Source organism: Melopsittacus undulatus, chromosome 3, assembly GCF_012275295.1.
Source record: "Melopsittacus undulatus isolate bMelUnd1 chromosome 3, bMelUnd1.mat.Z, whole genome shotgun sequence".
In the NCBI taxonomy this organism is placed as follows: Eukaryota; Metazoa; Chordata; class Aves; order Psittaciformes; family Psittaculidae; genus Melopsittacus; species Melopsittacus undulatus.
In genome coordinates, this window is record NC_047529.1 from 94701424 (window position 1) to 94718581 (window position 17158).

Consider the following 17158-nt stretch of genomic DNA (forward strand, 5'->3'; position numbering starts at 1 on the left):
TGCTATACTCACATCATCAGATGCCAGGCAGCCAAGGTACCCACCAGCCTCTGGGGCCAAGCCAGTACCTTCCCTCAGAGCAGCCTTGCATCATGCACCTGTGTGAGCTTGAGTCAGTGCTGGTGTCCTAGGTGCCTTCTGGATCACCTTGCAAGGAAGCAGCCAAAAGCAGGTCCTTTGGCATCTGCAAAAGCTACAGGGATTGAAGTTGGAGCTCTCTTCTTCTCACGTAAAGTCACACTCAGCAGCCTGACAGCTTCTGTCCTGACCACAGCTTCATATCTTCCCCATGTGTCTTCCTGCACTCACCAGTCCCTCAAACCCTGCCTCTGTCACCTGCCCTTGGCAGAAAATACCCTGTGCAATCCCTGCCTCAGCAGATGCAGATGGAGTCTGCTGAATTTGAGCTGAAGCAAATGCTGAAGTGCACAGATTAGTTTATAGTCTGTGTAGAGTCATGCACAGACTGAGCTTAATGAAATTTATCAGGTATGTTTGCAGCAGACTGAAGAGAAAAAGTTTGTGTGTAACAGGCTTGTCAAAACACACATTCTACCACTTGAGCTATGTTGGCACATTTAAACAATGCAACTGCCCCAAGGCTGGAGAATAGCATTGCTTGGCAAAAAAGAGTCCCATGCACTGCAGTTTATCCTCATACTGTATGCGAGACAGTTGTGACAATGTAATTCTGTTCCCACTGAGACTTGGCAGATGCTTGTTACTTACATCAGTTTGTTTGGGATCTTGTTTTTTCTTCTTCCTCCCCTTTGCATACCCCAAATATTTATACTGTGCTAACCAAACATAAGCTGATCCTGCAACTGCAGTGGAGACCTGAAAACAACTCTGCTCCTGAGATTGTTCCCAGCTGGAAAGCCGAGGTGTGCTTCTGCTTCCTGCCCTGTATACTAGGTGGAATAAGTGTTCTTTCATGGCTGCTCTAATGCTCTCAGATTTCTTTTTACATGGAGGTTGGGAGCACTCCGCACACTCAAAGGTTAAAGATTTTAACTTTTGTGGTGCATTTTTATTCATTTTCGTGTGTCTGTAGTATTTTTGTACAAGCATAAGAATGATATCAATAAACTATCATACATGAAAAATGTGCAGTATATGGGGGCAGCAGACGTAGTAAGGTTCTAGAGAGAGAAGTGTACTTAAAGATACATATTGCATTTCCAAAGAAAAGTCTTTGATACTTTACATCTCATTTTAGGGGTTCCAGGGATCACTAGCAATAAATACAAGTAATTTCATGCACACAAAAGAAATTAAGCAAAACCATGGTTAGACAATTTGATAATTAGATCATTAACAAGCTCTAATATAGTAGTGTTAATGGAGACAGCTATAAATGCAAAACTGCATTGGGTTACTGTTACATCAAAGCTGAGGAGCTTTCACACACAAATGTAACCCATCCTGAGATAGTGTAAAACTGTTAGGATAAAATTTCCGTGGGTTGTGCTGGGATTCTTTTTACCTCCATCCACGTTGTTAATAAAACCAAACCCAAGTGATAATAAAGATAATGAATAGTGTCATGACATCCCAAATGGTAAGTGTGGTATCGAGTAACCTGAAGCTTGGATTAGTGGGGTGGGCTTGCCACAGCTGAGGAGCAGAAGGGTCAAAGGGTATCTCCTGGGTTTGGGAGCTGTGCACCTGATAAGCCCGGCGAGCCTGAGGCAGAACTCCAAAAGGCTGTGCAAACCAGGGGAGGGAGTATGGGCACTGTACTGCTGGCAGGAAAGGAACAGGATGGTGGTGCTTTTCCCTTTCTGAGAGGAAAAAGGGGATTTCCAAGAGACTCCGTCACTGAAATGTGGTTTAATCTTTTACAAAGGCAGTTAGGGACAGAACAAGGGGTTATGGCTTTAGCTGAAACAGGGTAGATTTAGATTAGACATTAGGAAGAAATTCTTTGCTATGTGGGTGCTGAGACACTGGCACGGGTTGCCCAGAGAAGCTGTGGCTGCTACATCTCTGGCAGTGTTCAAGGCCAGGTTGGACAGGGCTTGGAGCAACCCGCAATACTGTAAGGTGTCCCTGCCCATGGCACGGAGCTGGGAGTAGATGATCTTTAAGATCCCTTCTGACCCAAACCATGTATGTGATTGTATGATCTTGGAGCAGGTGGAAGTTTGAAGGATCCTGAGGCAGGAGCAAGCAGAGAAGCCCTTTTGTGGTGAATGGCTTGGGATAAAAAGGATGTAGTAAATGATAACAAGCCAAATGTTACTGTGGGGAGAAAGATGTAGCACATCGAGGTGAGACTGTGAGAGACTGTATGGCTAGGCAGCAGGGGACATTAGCTGTCTGTGAGCAAGTGGCTGTCAGCACGTGCTATGTGGCTACTACTTAAAGCAGCAGCCTGCTGCAGGCCTGATATGTGTCAAGGAGGATGCTTCAGACAGGTACTGTCAAACCTCAGAGTTTTATGCAACTTCTGTCCACTTGAAATTCAGCGTAAGTCTTTTGGGAAAGCAGGGTGACACATAACTTATTGATGGGGATGTTTTGATTTTCCTTCTATGCCAGGAATTCCATCTTTGCTCACCCCATCAGTAGATATTTTTATTTATTAAAAAAAATCCTTTCATAGATCATTGCCTTGATTTCTCCTCTCCCCCTCCTTCACCTCCAACCCCTAAATTAGCAACATCAGCTTCTAGTAGGTATCTCATCCTCTCCCTCTACAGCCTCAAGGGTTGTGCAGTGAGTGATCTGGGACTGTTCTCCATGGTCTTAACTAACACTCCAGCTCTCTCACTGCCCATTTGCTTGATCCTGGATGCATTCACATGAAGGAAATGGCTCCTAGAGAAGACATGTAACAGCCCTGCAGATGTTGAGATGCATGTTCTCTAGTTCAGTTTGGATAAAAAGATGGTAGAAATCCTTGGTCAAAACTAGTGTGAGATGTGGCTGCTGCTTAGCAATAAGTGCAGGTGCTTATGCAGGTTGGAATGCTCTACATGCCCAAAGGATTGAGAGTAAGTCCAGAGGAATGACTCGCTTGTATTTCCAAAGTACATGTGTTTAACAGTGTTACCTAATGTAGAATGGAAACATAGAGAAAAGGCAAATACATTTTGATATTTTCATGTGCCTCTGACTGAGTGTGCGTGGGAGAGACTTCATTATTACTGTGAAGCGACTCTTGTCTTTGTGATACACCTTCTCAGTGGTTAGGAACAAAACTAATTCTCTGTTTCCTAGATGGCACACAGATAAGCTCCGTCTGATCTGAATAAAGGGGGCAGGTTTTTACATTTACTTGCAGTTTTGATAAGATTAAGATTCCTTGGGTTACCTGGTGTTTTCCTATTCAAGGACATGAAAGTCAATTTAAAATGTGAATTTCAAATGGCTTCATTAAACAGCAGTTAGACTGTTCAGGTTTTAACTCAACATAATTAGTCCTGTATTGAGGTTTGGGTGCTTGAATTCTAGTCAATCCATATCCTTGACCTTCCCAATTCCTCTCCAGTCAGGAAGTTAAGAAGGATGGAAATTAAAAACTAAAAAAACAAACTAAAACTCCAACAACAAAACAAACCCAAAGAACTACCCTCCTCCCCAAAATGTTTCTTAGAGTGGAAAGAAAGGCATAACAGTAAGCATGCAGAAATGGTTTTGAAAAGCAGGATACAGAAATAAACTGAATAGGACAAAATGTTTTTGATTCTCTAATGCCTGTCAATTGTGGATGTACTGAAGCCAAACAAATTTGATAAGAATATTGCATACTGAATAGCTCTTTTGAGAAGTCTAAATTACAAAATAAACCCCACAATAATTGCTAATGATTGTTTGACTAAAATAAAAGGGATATGATTGATTCTCAAGTTTGGAAAGCATTTAGAAGAGGTTTCAGCTTGCTACAAACCTGTTTATAAATCAGGAGAACAATAAGTGTATAGGTGTCACAAGTTCTGTCCTGACCTACACACTTTAGTTCCATTCTTCAGGTATGACAGCCTTTTGAGAAGTCATTGGTTACAGTGTCAATAGTAACTCAGTGCTGGCATTCATCAGAGGACCGTAATGCTCTTCTAGCAGGAAAACGAAGCTAAACTGTGAAAATGTGGAGGTGTGTCAGAACCATAATTGCTGCTGTAGCCTTGTTACTCAAAGAGGTCTGGGTGATCTGTTGGTATTTATCAAAGCTTGGAAGAATGGGGAAATCTGAAAGGATCAAAGAAAACCTAATGTTATTTCAGTATTTCAACAGGTCTGGCACATGTAGTCGTAGGTCCATCATCCTTCATGCTTATCCCAAATGAGTTTGAAAGGGAAGGTAACAGAATATGAACAATAAAGAACAATGTTTTTGTGAATGGCAATCAGTAGCGTTTTATGAAAGAAAGGTATCATCACATTTGCCATTATGATGAGGAGTGAGACTAAACATTTGTTTAATAAAGCTAACAGTTTGTAAGCTCTTGAAAGCATCTAATCCTTGCAACAGTTAGGTCAAACTTGTAGCCAGCCCCCAGTGGAGTGAAGAGGCAGCAACAGCAGTTGAGTTCTGTGAGGTGACTGGAAACCTGAGCAAAAATGCATCTGTGATACATTTGTACTGCGTGCATGAAACAAGACTGCTTATAGCAATGACGCACAGAAGTACTAAGGGGCCAAGGTGAATAATCAGTTGAACACAAGCTCATAGTGTGCTCTGGTGGCTAAGAAAGCAAATGCAATCCTTCCAACATTGAGGCAGGAAAACACAAAGCAAGGAGGAGAGAATGGAGCTGCCACTTTTCTAGCAGAAGTAACAAGGCTTCTATGGTTCTTAATTTATTTCTATTCTTTGCACTATAAAAAGGCTGCTGGCAAATTCTGCACCTTCAGCAACACTTGAGTTTGTATACCATGTAGCTGCAGAAGCTTCCCTCCAGGTCACCCTATGCATGCTGTGGCCACAGATTCAGTCTGGGCTGGAATGCTCTAGACAGCTGCATAGCAGAGCTCATTGGGCAAGGCTTTGATTTGCATCACTGAATGTATATTTATATTTTCCTGCTGCTATTTCATCTCTTCTTCCCAACTCAATTAAAAATCTGGCTGATGTCTGGCTATCAAATGCTAACACAAACACCTGTGTGCCAGATGTGTACATCTGTAAGTCCGTCAGTGCTGATCCATCATCAGAACCATAAGCCAATCCATGGAGAAAGTAGAAAACACTTTTTGTTTTCCTATTCTCTTGTCCCTCCTCCCCATTTTTAATCCTCCTGTTTTTCACAGGGTTTTCTCTCTTCTGCTACCTGCTGCTGCAGGCTTGCAAGGTGAGCCTTGCTCAGACTTTCTGTCCGTTTCAGATAAGAAAACAGAGAGCCTAAACTGAAGGAGCTCATTTTTTTTCTGGCTGCAGTGTGGCTGTCAGTGTGGTTTATACTGACAAATGTTACATTACAGAAGACCAAATGTCAGTAGTATGTGCCAGCTCAAGAAAAACACCTTGAAATTAGTAACCTTGTGAGGGCTGCACCAGACAGGATTAAGATTGGATTTTTCCTTTCCCCCTCTGCCTGAAAAGAATTGGTCCCCCAGATGTCTTTTGGAGATACTGACTGGGACAAGAAGCACTCTCATGGGCTCTTTGAAAGTGAAGGCTCAAGTCAGCAGCAGAAATCGGTTCTTCAAGTTTGAGGGACAAAAATGGTCATAGTTTAAGAGGTGGGATATGATAACACCGCAGAGATTTTTACTGCAGTTGGTAAGACAGTCTCTTTGCAAGGGCTTGCTGGAAACAGGCTAATGTAAAAAGCCTCTTTCTTATTCCGCTATGATTTCTGTCACTTCTTTTTCCCAGGTTCCCTGCTTACAGCTCCCCATTTCAGGATTGCCTCCTCTCTCCTCACCCCAGCATGTAGTATCAGTGCTTACACAGGACTTTCCTGCTTGGGAAAGGAGTGAGTTTCAGAAGGACAAGAGAAATAGGTTCTCATTTTCTAGCAAAGGTGATGAGGGAGTTCCATTTGCTCAGCTGCTGGATGGTAATAGATGCCTTAAGTGAGGAAGGCATGTTGGGTGTGAGGGAAGTCTTCTGTAGCAAAGAGGGTAAGGCAGTGTGGTCTTGTCCAGAGCAGGTGTCAGTTACTATGTACAGAGTAATAGAAAAAGGGGACCACCCCACTGCCCCCTTGGTCTTGTTTGTGTGCAACTTTGGCTTCTGCTTGCCGAAACACTGCTTGTGCTAGCGGAGATACTTCCACCTTAGATAATTCATTCTTAGCGCAGTTAACTGACTTTTATCCAAGGGTTTCCATCTCAGTTTTATGGTACAGTGCTACTAATTTATAGTTGTAGTGTGTATTCTGTCATGCTTATTTGAGGAAAAACTTCTATTGACTTAATTTTATTTGAGCATACTTTTGCTTCAACAGAAGTGGTGCCATTGTAACAGTGAGGGGCTGTTTTTCAACTGATGGGGCTCTGGAATGCTGAAAACAGCAAATCTCTGACATGTAGCCTATGAGGTGGTAGGACATGTTTAAATTAGGGTGCACAGTCACCTGGAAAATAGCCCAAGTGCCTCTGGAAAGTAAATTCACAAGTATAACCTCTTTATTGGGCTGAAAACTGCACTCTCAAGAAGGAAAGCAGAACAGAGGAGATTTATTTATTTATTTCATAAATAGAGACCAACCATGGACTAACAGGATTGTATTTAGAGCAGAGATGTTTGTACAGCCATGGAAAAGCATGTGTTTTTTATAAGGGTTAAAGCTTCCCTCCTACTAATGTTTCTTAATCAGTTCTTTTACTCCCTGCCTGTGGAGAGTGAGTCTGGAAAACACACTTCTTCCTGGGTAGAACTTTGATTGTTGCTCTTCCCTACTTCTCCCCTCCCTATTTGTGATGGATTACATACCAACAGTCATTGCTGGCTGACCCTTTCAGAAACAAAAGGACTTCATGAGTCTTCTGTGAGCATCTTCAAGTGGAAGCTGACCTCTGTGATTTAGTTAGTATTGACTGCTTTGTTTTTCCCTGAAGAGCAATGCATATTATTGATGTTGAAGGACACAATTTAATAAGAAAGTCTTGAGATCCATTGTATAGTTGATTTTCTCTGAGATACAGTATGACATGGGGTTGTGACATCTAACTTGTCTAGGCTATAGTTGACCAAATCAAATATGGTTATATACAAAATCTTAGAGTGTGTCCTATACGGGTGTCTGCCTGCTATGTGTTTGCAAAAATGTAGTATATGTATGAGTAATTTGTATATGAATCTGTGATCAGCTGGGTTCCATGTAACATGTAAAAATGCAAATTGCTTGTCCTATTTCTTACCTGTTTCTCTGTCTGCCAGTTGTGCTCTGCCTGTTTTCATCACATCTCCTTGTGAGGTTTATGTGAATGTATGTGTGAAACAGGCTATGCTTCATGCTGAAAGTGATTGTTTGCTTTCTCCCTTGAGGAAGATGGGCAGCAAGCTAGGTAGCAAGGAGGAAAGGGTTATTCTCTTTGTAGTCTCCTTTTCTAGAGATGGAGTTAAAATATCATGAAAACTACAGCAAGGTGCAGATTTACAAAGAGAGACAAAAGAGAGGAGGATGCTTCTGTATTACCATACATGATCATATAGTAGTGCTGTTCTTCCTCTGTGAGGTCAGGACTGTATTCACCCTGGTACAGCTGTGTGCGTCAGTGTTTCTTAACTAGCGGTTGTTTGCTGGGTACATTTTCACTAGGTAAAGCAAGAATTCCATAGCATACCTTTCTATGGTGGTCTCAAACACAGAACTTCCTTAATCTTCTGATTTTCCCATGTAGGTTTTTAGTTCAGGACCAGAGATGACGGGTTAATTGCTAACTGGTTACAGTGGAGAAGATGCACAGCTAAACATAGCTAGAATTGGTGTTTACTTGAGCTTGAAAACTTAAAGGTAATGTGAACAGGCTCCTTGCAACAAAGCTCAGTATGCGCTCTGTGTAGTTCACTGCTGCCTTGTGCTTAAGTCTGTATTGTGACTGATCTTAAGCTTTCCAACCTCCCTTACATGCCTTTGTTTGTTATAAGAATAGGTGTTTATAGTAATGTTGTTTATACTAAAGATGGGTGAACCATTACAGCAATCAGAGAAACCATCATGAACCTTTGCCCTGAATTCAAACCAAACTCTTTTGTGATTTTTAAAGTTCTGTTTCAGTTTTCAGTGTCACTGTACTTTGTTCTGTTGGGACTGGAAATGAGTGCCAAAATATAAATGGTATTTCCAGTGTCAACTTCAGATTTCACAAGCAGATCTACTCTCATGCCAGGGAGTATGGAGTTTCTTAGACCTCACAAGTTTCACAGGTAGTGAGTATAACCTTTCCAATTGTGCTGCTTAGTACAGATATTTCAATGTGCTTACCCAGTGAAACTTGTTCATCACTATTTCATATGTGACAAGATACTGTTTACTGAACTAATAAGCGTTCCTAGGGGAATGTGTGCAGATGATTGCTTACAGATGAAATACTGAAACAGAAAGTGCCTTGTAGCTGCATTTCCTTGCTATTCAAGCAAGTGTGTAGTGACTGTCCAGCTTTGGCCCCTTCCTGCTAAATGTGTTGCAAGCCTGTCAGCTGATTCATCTGTGAAATTATAGTGGAGCTTCCCAGTGCAGAGTAAGAAATGACATTCTCTTTTAGGCTCTATCAGTTTTGTTTTGAGAGCAAAATATGACTAATGTGTTTCTGGAACCTGAGTTTCTCCAAATTTATTTGCTATCCTGTTGGCTTTTCTCTCTCATATTCCAGACTTGGATCTATCTAGTAGAGTCTGATAAATTAGTAGGGCCAATCTTGGGAGTAATCAGTTCAGGCTGTGCCTGTGTCCTTTCTGCTGCTGAGGAGGAACAGTCTTTCCTCCTTCCCTCTTTCCCTCTGTTTATTGTTGTATCAGAGAATGATCTGATGTTTATTTTAACACTGAGATGAAGCTGAATTCACTGCTGTCCAGCACTCGTTAAAGTTGGTGTGCTACTTGAATATTTATATCATGCTGACATTTGCTTACTTTAGAGATGGCTTTATTTCCTTGGAGTATTTATCATAGTATCCAGGAATTTCCATGTTGAACTGCTGCTGGATCTGAATGTTGTATATAATTACCTGGGTTCAAGAGCAGTTGCCTAAGGGAAGTTAACTTTCAAAGAACATCAGCTAGCTCTGTGGCACTAGCTAGCTGAAGGAAGAACTGGCAAGGATTTTTCCTGGAGTGACGTGGAACAGACTGGAAAGAAGACTCAAACCTCTCTTCAGCTATATAGGTATCCTTGTCTAGCTCATTATGGGAAGAGTCCTTTCCCCGTATACCTGGCATCATGGTTAGGGTCCCTATATCTGATGTGATCTTTTGACCTACTTATGGTTTGGTATGGAAAATAAGATTTGACATCTTTTGCATCCTGTTTTTTCCCCCTGATTTCCACTAGTCCTTTTCCCTGAAGGGTAAAGGGGGGAGTGCTGGTGCACAATCCAGTTCCTGCCTTTCTGACACAATTTGATTCTCTGACCCCCTTTGTTGCATAGAATAGAAATGACCAGCCTGAGGCTTGATCAGATCTCAGCCTCCTGTTGTTTCCCATCAGCTTATATGACTCTCTTGGGCTTGTGGGGTTAGAACCACTCCTTTGCTGCTGTGCATAAAGAGGCACCATGATTTATGAATCAATTAATCACTGCATGCTGAGGAGCTGTTCACGGTAGTTAAACAGTGAAAATAAAATGCTTGAGTATATAATAAAGATGGAGCATAATGAATATGACCCTCTACCAATGAATTCTCTTCCTCCCTGTATTATATGCCCTACCCATTCTTTCCTGGCACAGCCAAACTGATAAAGCCACAAAGATGAAGAAGAAAGATATAAATAAAGATTCTGATACTGTCTGTAAATCTTTACGAGCAGTTGTAAGAAGACCCCCCGGTAAGTCTCCAAAACTTGAAGGGGGAAGGTGAAGTCTGCCCTGCCCTGCCTGGCCTGTAAACCCCCAAAAATGTGGTGTGAAATTTCCAAGAAATATTTCCATCACGTAACTGTCATTGTTTGTTCTGTGTAACAAACACATCATTGCTGTGTGTTTCTAAAACTGCATGATACTGCAAGAACTAGGCAAGTTTGGTAGTAAGCCCCTGCTATGTCTGCTGTTCATGTTCAGAGCTTACTGAAGCACTTTGCAATTTAGGCCAGTGCTCAATGGCTGTAGTCAGATTAGGGTGGCATATTGCTCTGTGGAGAGCACCACTGGCATTCAGACATCCACCCGTGAGGTAAGCATGTGAGGCAAGAGGTTTTAAACCTGATCACACAGTTTTGCCCCACAACTATGCTTTCCTAGAAAATTATTCTTTACAAATTATTTACGCTCTACATATGCTATATTCTAAGTAAAATTAATGTTTTATTTTATATTATCAGCAGATACCTAAAATGGTCATAGAACATTTTATTAACAGGAAAATTGTTGCTTTTTTTATTTTTTTCTCCCTGTTTTTTTTTTTGCTTGTTTTTGCTTTGTTTTTTTCCCTGTTTGAACAGTGTATTCTTGGTAAATGACATGCTGAAAAACTCTTGAAAACTTTATTGAATGCCCATCTGTTTTGAATTCTGAAAAAGACTTAGGGAGAGTGATGGGACTTCTGTTTTTGTTTTTTTTTTTATTTTTTCTTTATAGGCAGGCGTTGAAATGTTACATTTTTCTTGCAGAATATTCCCTGGATTTTCTGATTTCCAAAAGCTGGCACTGATGAGTAGATGGATTTGTGAACCTTGCTACAAGCCCACTGGTTTTAGTGGAGCTGCTCTTGATCTCGCCTCTGTAACTAAGAGTATTTTTCATTCAAGCCAGAAATTAAGTGCAGTGGTGTGAAGCAGGTTAATTTGTTCACTCTGCCATGTATCGAAGCTTGCAGTGGAATTATAATATTTGCCACTTATCAGTAAAAGAAATTTTTCTTTCCAAGACAATCTCGTTTCTCATTTTTGTTCAGCTCTGCTGCTGACATGTTGACTGTGTCTAATGGCTTTTGTTTGCATTCTAAGCTTATCTCATAAATTGGCTTTTGAAATGCATAATCAGCAATAATAATGTTTCTCTGTGGTGACCATAGTTAAACATTTCTCTCCTGTCCTCCCTTCCCCTTTTCTGTTTGATTTTTAGGACCCAAGTTTCTCTTCAGTGATTCATGACAAGCTCCAAGTTCCTAACACCATTCGCAAGGCATGGAATGAGAAGGACAACAGATGTGATGTTTGTGCCACACACCTGAACCAGTTGAAGCAAGAGGCCATTCAGATGGTGTTGACCTTAGAGCAAGCTGCCAATTCAGAACATTACGATGCCTCACCAGGCTCTCCCCCACCTCTCTCCAACATCCCAACATTAGTGAGTCCCCGGCACATGGGCAGCCTGCCGCCCAGGGACTGGGCATACGTGCCTGCTCCTTATGCTACATCTAATTATACAGGCTTTATTGCCAATAAACACAGTGGAAAACCCAGCACTCTAGGAATTGTCAATGGGGTGGAGAAGAAAAATGGCTCTCCTGGACACCAAGCCAAGGTCAGCTTTCAGATGGCCACCAGCCCCAGCAATGGTAATGTTCTAAACTCTGTGGCTATCCAGGCTCATCAGTACCTTGATGGCACCTGGTCTTTGTCAAGAACAAATGGCGTCACTCTATATCCTTACCAAGTGAGTATTTTAAAACAACAAAATGTATTCTTTTTCTTTCCACTGAAGGTTGTATGGGCAGACCTAACACTGCTTGTTTGTGTTGGGTAGGAGTAGAGCCATTCATATGGTTAGCACCAGAACAAGGAGTGCTATAAATTCCTGTTTCCCTGATAAGGGATTGTGTTAGGGAGACACAGATCACAACCAGCATTAATTGGAACATCTTTCATTAATTTAGCTATTACTAACAGATGTTATTAAAACAAACTATTTTTGGTAGGAGATAACCAATTATAGAGTATATGCAATTATTCCCTCACACAGTTCTCACTCTTGATCCTAATAGTTGGTTGGAGGAGCAGCTGGGAACCAACCACACTTGTTTACTCACAAGTGTAAAGTGGCATTAGTGCACCAGTGAATTCTGGGTTAGTATTCAGGAATTACCCAGAAGGCCTTTTCATTCATCATGTATGCATATGATCCTATGGTCTTTGTCTGCATATAGCAGGCACTACCTGCACTGATGTGCTCTAAGTTAGAGAGCACTGATGTTAGTCTGTGCTGGTGGCCTTCAAGAATCAGTTGAATCTGTAGGTGTTTTCATTTGTATCAGCTCTCATGGATTCAACAGGTCCACAAGTCTCCAGAGCTTAGCAATTCTAAGGGGATTTTTGAGTACTTCTCAGCATGTTCTTTTCCTCTTCTTTGGCCTGCTGTTTTCTGGTATACCACAGTCATAAATACCTGTAGAACACATCTGCAGCAGCTGGTGCAGAAGAGGCTTTTTTGACAGGAAGTAGGCTTTCTGACACACTTAGCTGCAGGTGGTGGAATTTTCAGCATGCCCAAGCACTTGTAGATTGCAACATAAGCCAATAATATCTGAGTTCTCCCAGCCATCCCTGTTAGCTTCCTTAGGCACATAAATATCTTTCTAGTAAGTTATGAACAGATTGCAAGATAGATATCTAAATTAATATTTAACATTTATGAGTATGAGTAACTGGTACTACAGCCAGAAAAAAACGATGTTATTCATAAGCTTAAGCTTTTGTCATGCACCAAAGAAGACTTGGTAAAACCAGAAGTGAACTACAGTTATTTTATCTGGGAAATATGTGACTTTATAGTTCTGTGAATTTATGCTCTAATGAACCTGAATCACATTTGGGCAGGTCAGTATGTGATCATAGTTTGATCTAAGGAAAAAAACACCCCAAATAAAGAATGCACATTACGAAAATGGAATAATTGTTATTTGTATTGGTAAAAATTAGTTCAGTTTTATTGCACACACAATCTTTTAGGTTAATGTTCTATGAAAATGTGGTTTTGTTTACTTTTTGATGATGTTCATGGTTCCCAAATTGTTCATTTTGTCTTAAAAATACTCACTAAGGAGAATCTGATATTCAGAACTTTCCGGACTGATCCTGTGATTTGGCTACAGTCACATTAAAGACTGCTGCCTACCATTTCCTCCTCTTTGATAAACCTTGAAATAGAAAAATGACCACCCCCCTTGCAAAAATAAAAAGCAAAAGCAAACAACAAACCAAACCCCAACCAACCAGCCAAAAAACCCCTAACAAACCCCCCAAACAAACCCAACAAGAAACAAACCAAGAACCCAAGGCAAACTGAAAAAACCCCAAACAAACCTAGCGTTGTTGGTCTGTGATGGACTGTGTTGATAGTAGTTCTACATTCTCTTCAAGATTCCACCTTCAAATGTTAAAATTCTCACTTTACTCAAGTGTCACATTTAATTGTCCAGTTAAGGAACAATAATAAGTGGCTTTTGTCTTCAAACACGTTGAAAGGGTTTTAGTGTTTGGTTATGTAGTATGCATATTAGACTGGGAATTAGTCAAGTAAGAAGAAAAACTTTTCAAAGTAATTTACTTGTAGTTTGAAGTAGTAAGTAGATGCAAACTTTGCTTTTTCTGCTTTTGTCTACAGAAACCAATCTTATTTGCTACACATTTTCAGGAACATATTAATCTCCTATATAAATACATTTTCTGGTATACGCTTAGAGTTACAAACCTCTGCTGGGGAAGAACAGTAGTAAGATGAATTTACCTTAATTAGAACCCTTTATTTGAAGGTGAATTAGGAAAAGAGGTACCAGCTACTTACTTGCAAATGTATATACATTAACTGAACTTTCTACCCTTCCCTTAAGAACAGTGATTAGAAAAACCTCACTGTATATTGGCTAAGAGGAATAGAAAATAATTTCTTGGGATAAAAGACCTTGCACTTCACACAGAGAGGTACGGTACCCTTCTACATCATAGTCTTGTTAAATTGATGTCCAGGGAGAAGTCATTCTCATGGCTTTAGACTTAATGGTGCCTGTTGTAGACACCTCCCATTGTAAATTAGTTGCTATTAGACAGTCTAGAAAACTTGACAGAAATGGTTGAGTACCTTGAAAACTGACTGTGTTTTCTTCCTTGAAGCATCACCAAAAAAGAGAAAACATTAGTTTTAAAGTGACATTTTATGGCTCAGAATTGCTTCACGGCAATTTTAGGCACCAAAAAGTATTCCTACTGTTGGAAGTTCTAGGATGTTACTTCCTTCTTAGGATCTTCCCCTCCAGACTGCCTAAAATTAGAACCTTGTTAGAAGGAATAAATTACAACTTCAGTTTCAGTTCTGGTAGAAAAAAACCTGAACATAAACCAAAGTGAGTGTTGTGATATTGTAAAGCTCAACTGCGGCAGTAGTATAGGGCAAGTCTCAATTGACATGCCACTATGCAACTACTTTTACAAAAAGAGTAATTGCTATCAGGAATAAGTAAAACAAATGTGAATTTATACATTACCAAATTTAGTATAGTTTTGAAAGTCTGAAAAATAGAAGAAGTAATACTCTCTTCAACTGGAGATACATGTCAGTTGTAGAAGAAACTTTCTAATAATTTCATGGAGGCATTATAGGAACTGATCAATGGAGTATCCTAAGAGTAAGTCAGAGAAATAGCTGCTAAGAATTGATTAGGCAAAGCTGGTTCTACCTGGAGATAAGGAGATGGTGCAGATGACCCTGTCAGTCGCCAACAGCCCTGTTTTATGTGATTCCATATTTAGCCACCCCTTGACTGGACAGAAAGAAAAATTAGTTCCAAAAACCTGTGATGTCCCGTAGGCCTGGTTGACAAATGAACAGCCTATGGTGTTTTCTGCAAGGGGCTGAGTCAAATTTTGCTGGTAAGTGTTTATCTTACAAAACAGGGAATCGGAGGCAGGGAAAAGGAATTGCTTGATCTTAAACAAAAAACATGATAAAATTCTTCTTACTAACACTTGAATGCTGAAATGGTCATTTGGTCAGGATAGGAGTGACCCTTTTCTGTTGAATACATGTAGGAAAATACCAGCCAAAATGCAACAGAAATACATCCAGAGTCTGGAATTTGTGCTCTTTCCGTCACTTGTAGATAACATTTGTATACCCTGGGGATCAGACTGTGTTTTAATACTTGTTAGGGCTTCTGCTGAGTTCCCTGTCACTCAAAGGCATTTCAGCCCTTCCCTGCTCAGAGAAAACTCATTTAAATTGGTAAGGCTTTACCTGAGAAGGGCTGTAATTATTTGTGCAGCTGTTGATGTGAATTGCAGGATATCAAGGTGTTAAGTACGTTGCTGTTGCTTAATGGTTATCCCATAACACCCCTATCGAAAAAGAAACCTTTGGGCCTGGGGTACTAATGTAGGAGCCAAAAATCCAAATACTTTAATGAAATGATTGCTTTTCATGGTTTTTATAGAGAATGTGATACTAAATTGAATGCATAGTGCTTTTACTACTTTATTATCCGAAGCTGCTAAAGTAATAAACCAAAACCACTACATTAAACAATAAGTTAGATTTATGTCCATAGTAGTTCAGAGTGATTCAGAGTTTGCTTTCAAAGTGAAAGGAGTTGAAAATAGTGACTAGATTAAGGTGGTTACACTAAAACATTTTTTCTGGACTAAAAGTGATCCATTATTTAGAAGTCGGTGTTCCTGTTTAGAATGGGCACTCTCTTTTAGCCTAAATTAACTGCACGGCTCTAGCATGTTGGTGTGCCTCTAAACCAAAAGCATGGCATTATGTGCATTAAGGTGCAAGCTGCAGAACATAAAATGGTGGTATTTGTTCAGTCCTGTATTTACCTTCCTGGATCTGTCTAAGAATCTTTAAGTAGATTATTTAAAAAGCCAAAAAACAAAAAGCCCTTTAGGAGAGTGTGTTTGGTAGATTGGAGTGACAGGAAGGTAATAAACAACCAGAGCACTGGAAAATGCCAACTGTTTCAGGAACAATGTGGGCCATGAAAGAGAAGGATGGATAACAGAAATCATGGCTGTTGATGTGGGGGAGCACCTCCTGTTCCAGACCTTGAAACTGTGAAGTTTGAATTTGGTAAGGAAAAAGATAGTACATGTAAGGATTTGAGTAGGGGTATTGTGAACATAATGATATTTAAGGGAAAAGGTCTCCTTTCTCCCTTGCACTTAAAAAGACCCTTTTGACCAAAAGTTTGGAAAATGAGATCTTAAACTGCTGAGAGCCTCTTGGCCCCAAGCGTAATGATATTGAGCCTATTCAGAGAGTAATCAAAGGCTTTGTTTGTGTACAATTGATGAAAGCCTACAGTATATGCTGTTTCCTCTTTATGTATAATGTGTGTTTAGAAGAACAGTGTTCCCTGGGAAAGTACCAGCTTGTTCTGGATTATTGCAGTGATGAATGATTTGTTTGGAGTTTACTTAGGTCATAACTGTCTCATAACACATCAGTTCTTTCAGGCACAGGCTTTTAAAAAGAAACTGGTAGTGATTAGAGTTGGGCACAAGATGGAGAGTTCAGATACAGAGCCAGCTTCTCTGTGTGAGGTATTTCCATCCAGGATTTTGATTCCAATTTTTTTTTCAAAGTCACTGCTGTCTAATTTATTTCTCTTCCACTTGTTTCTGCTTCTTTCATTTCTTAAAGTGTTCAGCAAGCTAAAGATAAAATGTTAATGTTTGCTACGACAGTGCCAAGGTTATTTAAGTAGCTTCTAAAGCATTAATGCCAGGTACAGAAATCAAGTTACTTGCTCCATCTGTAAACTAATAGATGCCTTCTATATTTATTCCAAGCTTCCTAGAATGAGAATTATTTTCCCAAAGGATCTTCACAACAAGAGAAAAAGGGATTTATACACTGCCTCTTCCACTGCCATGTTCTTATATGACCACACATGATTCAGTATGAGATACCTAATGCAGGAGGTATTTTGCCTTTGTGCAGTTAGCTTTTGGTCCAGAATCTTTTTGATGGCTTATATTTCAAAAGCAGTTCAGTCACTGAATGTATGAGATCCACATTGGAGTGTAATGGCTCCCTGAACATAGTAGAAAAAGTTTGTTGCTATTACTACAAGGTCATAAATTATGATGTTGAACAAATGTGTGTA

At 40.2% G+C, this 17158-nt stretch overlaps 1 protein-coding gene across 1 annotated transcript in view; it reads left to right on the forward strand.

Moving 5' to 3' along the window:
* The window catches only part of KIF26B (kinesin family member 26B), a 286800-nt gene that overhangs the window by 81431 nt on the left and 188211 nt on the right, over window positions 1-17158 (forward strand). The window contains exon 3 of the mRNA XM_034061110.1: window positions 11176-11709. Within this exon, the coding sequence (XP_033917001.1) occupies window positions 11176-11709 (534 nt within the window). The remainder of the gene's footprint in view (window positions 1-11175; window positions 11710-17158) is intronic.